Source organism: Berghia stephanieae, chromosome 14 (genome assembly GCF_034508935.2).
Source record: "Berghia stephanieae isolate SIO BIC M18660-M18661 chromosome 14, UCSD_Bste_1.3, whole genome shotgun sequence".
NCBI lineage: Eukaryota > Metazoa > Mollusca > Gastropoda > Nudibranchia > Aeolidiidae > Berghia > Berghia stephanieae.
In genome coordinates, this window is record NC_088373.1 from 6,793,635 (window position 1) to 6,801,131 (window position 7,497).

Here is a 7,497-nt window from a genome sequence, read left to right on the forward strand (position 1 = left end):
TCAGCCCAACACACCACCCAAGAATGCTCCCTTCTCCTCTCCTAACCAAATGCCACCAAATTCAACTTCGATTGTTGAAAATAACAGCCACAACTCATCATTAAAGACAAACACGCATTATCCCAACCAAGCCCTGCCTACAATAAATGTCAACAACACCACATCTAACAGTAACCCACTATTACAACTGACCCCGCCTTCTCCAGTGAAAAATCGTCTCCTAAACTCAATAAAACGAAAGAAAGGGAGTCCATCCCAATCCCCACTACTGAAGCCCCATGATCCGTCTGACACAATCACACCGGCGCACACTCTACCACCTCAAGAATTCACTCCGCCCACGCCGAGGTCCAACAAACACACGTTCAGCAGCACAATTGCACTCCTCACCAAGACGGCCGATGCGACGAACATCGATGACATTGTCAGAAACCAAGAAAACAACGGCAGTAAAAATAAGAAGGGCAAAGGCAGCAATCGAGTGATACTTAGCCAGACGATGCAGGAACAACATAGTAAATTCTACAGTGAAAACAGCAGTGCGAGCCTTGATACTGGCAGCAACTGTAACATGGCTCCTGTCGGCCATATCCCTGCAAGAATGAGGCTCCCTGCCAATATGCCGCCTTTGCCTCCCCCTAGCCCTATGGTAGAAAAGTACCTCAAGTAAAAGACAATTGACTATAGTGGATTTAATGATATTCTGTCGACACCATTTGTGACCCATCATCTCAAAACGGTATTATGTCGGAGCGAAGCAAATGCTTAAAAGCCGAATTAAATGTTAAACTGGTCAAAATTATAAATTGTTGGCATTAGCACCCTAAAATATGGTATCCATTCTTCTCCATAAAACATACAAACTCAAAACAAGTCTGATATGTTTGGCTATAAATTCAATTTTCAACATCTTAACCATCCCGACTTAATAATACCGTTTTGAGACGAAGGGTCACATTTCAAGAGATCTTTTATTCTGATCATCAGTAAAACAAAAATTGGAACGACCAAAAAATAAATGTATCTTTCGGAAAGCGACGACTTAGAAACTGAAAATCAATTAGGTACCACTTACTATTAGAGTCAATTATTACTATATAGGAGAGGTTTGTAAAATATGTTGGTATCAAATCATTTCTATAAATTAATATCGTTAATCTTATCATCAATATATTATCGGAACTGAAAACGGATATTACTGTATATTTCAATAGAATAGCGTGTGAAATTTCTTTATAAACCAGTCAACATATTCAACAGCATGTCTGGTTCAAGCCCGTACAACAATACCTCAAATGTTGTTTTTTAATGTGATTACAATAACCGAAATAACAATTTAGAAATAATTGTGGTACCAGATTTCATGCGCACCTCAGAGGATCGTGACTCGTGGAGACAGCAGACCGGCAACGTGCTCAAGAGCACAAGCCATGGATGATGATGATGATGAGTGATACCAGAAAAACGTGAGGGACGACAAGTAGAGGAATACACTACAGAATGACGTCATTGAGACTGACGAGAGATACGGATTTCCTGAAGAGGGCTGGAGAGACATAATTATTGACGATGTCTTCAACGTACCTGACACTCGATTGATTGATTGATTGATTGATTGATTGATTGATTGATTGATTGATTGATTGATTGATTGATTGATTGAGTGATATATGTATTTATTGGATGAACTGAATTAATTGATTGATTAATTAGATGAATTGATTGATTGATTTATTGGATGAACTGAATGAATTGATTGATTTATTGATTAGATGAATTGATTGATTGATTGATTGATTGATTGATTGATTGATTTATTGGATGAACTGAATGAATTGATTGATTGATTGATATAATTATTTATTGAATGAATTGAATGAATTGATTGATTGGTTGATATTGGATGAATTGAATGAATTGATTGATTGACAGATTGATTGATTGATTAATTGATTTATTTATTGGACGAATTGAATGACGATTGATTAATTGATCGATTTATTGATTGATTTATTGATGATTGATTGGATGAATTGAATGAATTGATTGATTGATTGGAAATTGATTAACTGATTGATTTTGATCTGTTCTTGGTGCTTGGGTAAGTTAAAATTTAGATAACCGTTCCAGTATCACATCCATGCTAGCAAATACAATGCGGAATTCAATTATTGGTGAGGGGACTAAACGAAAGTCAAATTGACTTGATATAACCATGTAAATTAGATGCGCATTAAGGTGATGTATCAGATATAAACAATGTTTTGAAATGATTCTGTTTACATAGATTAAAGTCGTAGTTTGTTACAGATTACAATAATAATAATAATAAAAATGATAATAATAATAATAATAATAATAATAATAATAGTAATAATAATAATAATAATAATAATAATAATAATAATAATAATAATAATAATAATAATAATAATAATAATAATAATAATAATAATAATAATAATAATAATAATAATAATAATAATAATGAAGTCGGAGCAGCTGGATCATTCGTTATAACAGTGGTCATATTAAAAGTGTTGCCGTTATATCGGGTTTTCAAATATTATGCTTGTGCTTGTGCCTGGTCGAAAGCACAATATTACTGCTCCCTTGGTGACAACGGTAAAATAAGAATAAAAATATTTGAAAATCTATGAATGCAAATGAATAACAGCTTCGAAAAAGAGCAAAATACGTAACGCCACACATTGGGTTTCAAAACACTATACCTTGCATTTAACCCAGAGGCATTCCTAGGATTGTATGGACGTATAGATAGTATGCGCTTAGCAAAGAAGCTCACAACATTGCCATCCGGAAGTATAACGGACCAACACACACAATTTTTTGTGTAACCTTGAACGTTTATAGTCTGGTTAATACAGTTTTGTGAAAATAACTCATAAACGCGGATGGCAAAAAACAATAAAAAAGGCATGAGTGACTATCTATAGATGGATCAAAGTTGACGTCACTCGGGTCATTGTTATTATTGTTTTTTTTGCCATCCGCGTTTATGAGTAATTCTCACTAAACTGTATTAATTAACCAAACTATAAACGTTTAAGCTTACACATAGTTTTGTGTGTAGGTCCGTTACACTTCTGGATGGCAATGTTGTGAGCTTCTTTGCCAAGCGCATACTATCTAAACACAGAAAAGACCTCCGCAGGTCCTTCTATTCATAAAAATGTGACAAATTCAACTTAATGGAAAAATCGATCACGGGCAAGTAAAAAACTTGAATCGATTAAATTCCGTAATCTATGCAATGTTCTTCGCTTTACCTTATTGTAGAAATATCCTTTTGTAGACAATATCGAGATCATCTATAGATAGTATGCGCTTGGCTAAGAAGCTCATAACATTGCCATCCGGAAGTATAACGGACCAACACACAAAACTGTGTGTATCCATGGACGTTTATAGTCGGGTTAATACAGTTCAGTGAGCATTACTCATAAACGCGGATGGCAAAAAACATCAACAAAGACCTGAGTGACGTCATCTTCGAACTATCTATACTATTTTCATAACGATTTTGAATGAATAAAACGAGAATGAAAAACGGCTGTACATCAACGAGCATCCATTTTGATTTGTTTGAATAATCAAATTTAATTTATTATCGATGTTGTACTACGTAATAATATAGTCAATTTTAAAGGTTATCAGCTTTAAGAATAAATAAAAATGTGAAATTGAACGTAAGCTTCAATTTAATATACGAAAACAGACAAAATGGACGTTTCGGGTTTCCCCTTTATCAACAAAACAGGGTGAATGAAACACTACAGACGAAGGAGAAATTGTAGTAGTGGCCTTGTTAATTAAGATGAATAAACAAAAACAATGTTTTGTCTAGTTTTTTGGGACTTTTTTTTTTTAGTTCACCGTTTTCAGACTGACCGACTGTCATTGTACTGTAAATCATGTAATATTTAACCTGTAAATATATCACAGTCCTGAACAGTGTTGATGATGTAGTAGGAATTATACAGCGTACTTGACAGTAACTGTTTATAATTGTATCGAATACTCATGTTTACCATTTTGAATCTTCTTCTTCTTTTATTATTACTATTATTATTATTATTATTATTATTATTATTATTATTATTATTATTATTATTATTATTTATTATTATTATTATTACTATTATTATTATTATTATTATTATTATTATTATTATTATTATTATTATTATTATTATTATTATTATCATTATTATTATTATCATTATTATAATTATCATTATTTTTTTTTTTTAAATTATTATTATTATTATTATTATTATTATTATTATTATTATTATTATTATTATTATTATTATTATTATTATTATTATTATTATTAACACCACCATCATCATTATCCTTATTATCTTCATCATCTTTATCATTTGAATGATTGCATGTCAACCACAATGTTGTTACAATATTATATACTTATATCGCTGCCTTATATCCCAGCACGGTGTGATCTGATGTGTCAGCAAATAAAGTTGCGATTGATGCTGCCTTTTCCGAATCCCGTATGCCGTATTTGAGTGTATCTATTGTTTTCCTGTTTAGTGTGTTAATATTCTTGCACCGCACATGGGTCGCGCTCGTCAGGAAAGGAGAAAAGGAGAAGTGGGCAGGGAGGTACATACTGCGTCTTCTATACCCTGCACCTGTTTTCCAATTGTTTCCTGTCGTTGTCTTGGAGTGAGATTACTTAGTTTTGTCCTGACCCTGCCCGGAGTCCTTGGCTGGGAGGAAAACAGTCGAATGTATAGTTATTGTTTTAAGAGATATTTTTTCCTTGTAAATCATCTCTCTCTCTCTCTCTCTCTCTCTCTCTCTCTCTCTCTCTCTCTCTCTCTCTCTCTCTCTCTCTTATGCATGTTATTTTAAAAAAAACATATTTGTAAACATTTGAATGTATTCCTCTTAGCGGGGACCTGTGCTTGTGTCTGGATGAGACTTTTAGGTGATCTCAAACTAAGTGCTTTGATGGTGTGCTCTTAGAATCTACATCTGTTTCCTATTTGAACCAATTCCCCTTTGTCTTACCTTTTCTTTGGTGCTTTAATTGTATTTCTAAAAAATTTTACTATCCCATTTTCTTCCTTTTTACTGGCGCTGATATGACCTTACGGCAAGCGCCGTAAAACCCTTAAAAACAAAACAGAAAAGGAGAAGAAGATGGGATAAATTATGTACGGTACTCCAAGAGCACATTATCAGTGTTTGAGATCACCTAAATGTCTTATCCAGACCGTGTCCCCACTAAGAGGAATACACCCAAGCGTTTACACATCATATATAATATGTAAAGAAAACATAACACAGTGCATAACAGATAGATGACTTACAATGGAAAAAATATCATCTCCCAAAACATTTGACTCTTTCCATCCCAGCCAGGGTATCCGGCCAGGGCCAAGACAAAACCAAGTAATCTCAACCAAGACAAAGACAGAAAGAATTTTGGAAAACAGATATAGGGGAATAGAAGACGCAGCAAGTTCCTCCCTGCCCACTATGGGAGGTCAGGAACCCTACCCAGTAACAATAAATAAATACATTGTGAAAACTTTCAGTATAATAAACAATCAATGATTGAATTTATTTTGTAAAATGACATATTATAAATTAAAATTCAACTGTATTTCCTTTTGGTGGAACAAATACACCTCCAGCTTTTTAAAGCTGTCATTTCATACCCAGGCAAACTTTTATACAAATAAATCACTTCAAATATATACTGATTAATACATATTAGTTGACACAAATTGTTTTAAGTTTTATGTTTTTTAACGGTTTTACGGACGGCGCTTGCAACATATTAAGATCATATCAGCGCCAGTAAAAAAAGGACGAAAATGGGAAAGTAAAAAGTTCTAGAATAACAATTAAAGCACCCAAGAAAAGGTAAGACAAAGGGGAATTGGTTCAAATAGGAAACAGATGTAGATTCCAAGAGCACACTATCAAAGTACTTTGAGATCACCTAAAAGTCTCCAGACACCAGCACAGATCCCCACTAAGAGTAAGAGGAATACACTCAAATGTTTACAAATCATATGTTAAAAATGAAAAGAGTAACAGTACATAACAGAGAGATGATTTACAAGGAAAAAAAATATCATCTCCCAAAACAATACTTATGCATTTGACTGTTTCCCTCTCAGCCAAATCTACGGCCAGGCCCAGGGTAAAACCAAGTAATCTCATTCCAAGACAAAGACAGAAAGCAAGTTGGAAAACAGACATAGAGGAATAGAAGACACAGTATATACCTCCCTGCCCACTATGGGAGGACTCAAGTTTCATATCTTAAAATAAAAATTCAACTTACACCATCACAACGACCTTAATGAGCATAATGAGCAAGTATATAGAGTTTTGTTAATGATATATGAGTATCATTCATTAGACTTATACAAGTATTTTGTAAATACAGTTAACAATAAACCCACTTTACAACTTCAGCCAACAGCAACAAACACTTAACATGTAAGACAAGACATGACGCCTGTTAGGCGACATTACATTTTTTTTTTCTGATAGAGACAATACTGTTAACAACCTGCTACTCATTTTCATGTTATTATGCATTATTGTGTTCTAATGTCACAGTGATGCTGGAAGTTGAATCGCAAATGGTGGGCCACATATACTGTTTTTAAATGAAATAATTTTGTTGAAATACATTGGAAAAAAAATCAAAGTTCAGAGGGTCAAGGGGAGGGGGGGGGGGGGTTAACTCACTCAACCCTAACACCGACTATATCCGTAGTTTACCCGGGTTACTTTTACCCCATGCCTATATATTACATTTTTCTGAGACAAATCATAGGCGTAGTAACAAAGTTAATATTTTTGGTTTTAAATATTAATGATAGTTGAATAAAACTATCTACGTACATGCTCATTTTAAATTTTTAATACATTTTTTCCAATTTTGAAAACTAGCAAAATCTCTAGGATTGAGTGAGTTAAGGGCCAGATTTACTGTATTGTAAGTGCTGGAAACCTTTGTTTTTGTTTTTAAGTGTTTTACGGCGCTTGCAACACATTTAGGTTATATCAGCGCCAGTAAAAAGGAAGAAAATGGGATAGTAAAAAGTTCTAGAATTACAATTGAAGCATCCAAGAGAAAGTAAGACATAGGGGAACTGGGAACAAATAGGGATCAGATGTAGATTCCAAGAGCATATCACCAATGTACTTAGTTTGAGATCACCTATAAGTCTCATCCGGACACAAGAACAAAATCCAACAAAGAGGAACACACTCAAATGCTTACATTATACATTTAAAAATAACAAATATACTAATACATAACAGAGAGATGATTTACAAGGAAAAAAATATCATCTCTCAAAACAATAACTATGCATTTGACTGTTTCCCTCCCAGCCAGGACTCCGACCAGAGCCAGGAAAAAAACTAAGTAATCTCATTCCAAGACAAAGACAGAAAGCATGTTGGAAAACAGATATA

General features: G+C 33.8%; 1 protein-coding gene across 2 annotated transcripts in view; it reads left to right on the plus strand.

Moving 5' to 3' along the window:
• LOC144959844 (uncharacterized) overlaps positions 1-813 on the plus strand; it is a 40,329-nt gene extending 39,516 nt beyond the window's left edge. For both annotated transcript variants that reach the window (XM_078892635.1, XM_078892634.1), the window contains one exon: positions 1-813. This exon is cut by the window's left edge and continues 272 nt beyond it. In XM_078892635.1, coding sequence (XP_078748761.1) covers positions 1-670 — 670 coding nt within the window. In that variant the 3' untranslated portion in view covers positions 671-813.
• The last annotated feature ends 6,684 nt before the right edge of the window (positions 814-7,497 follow it).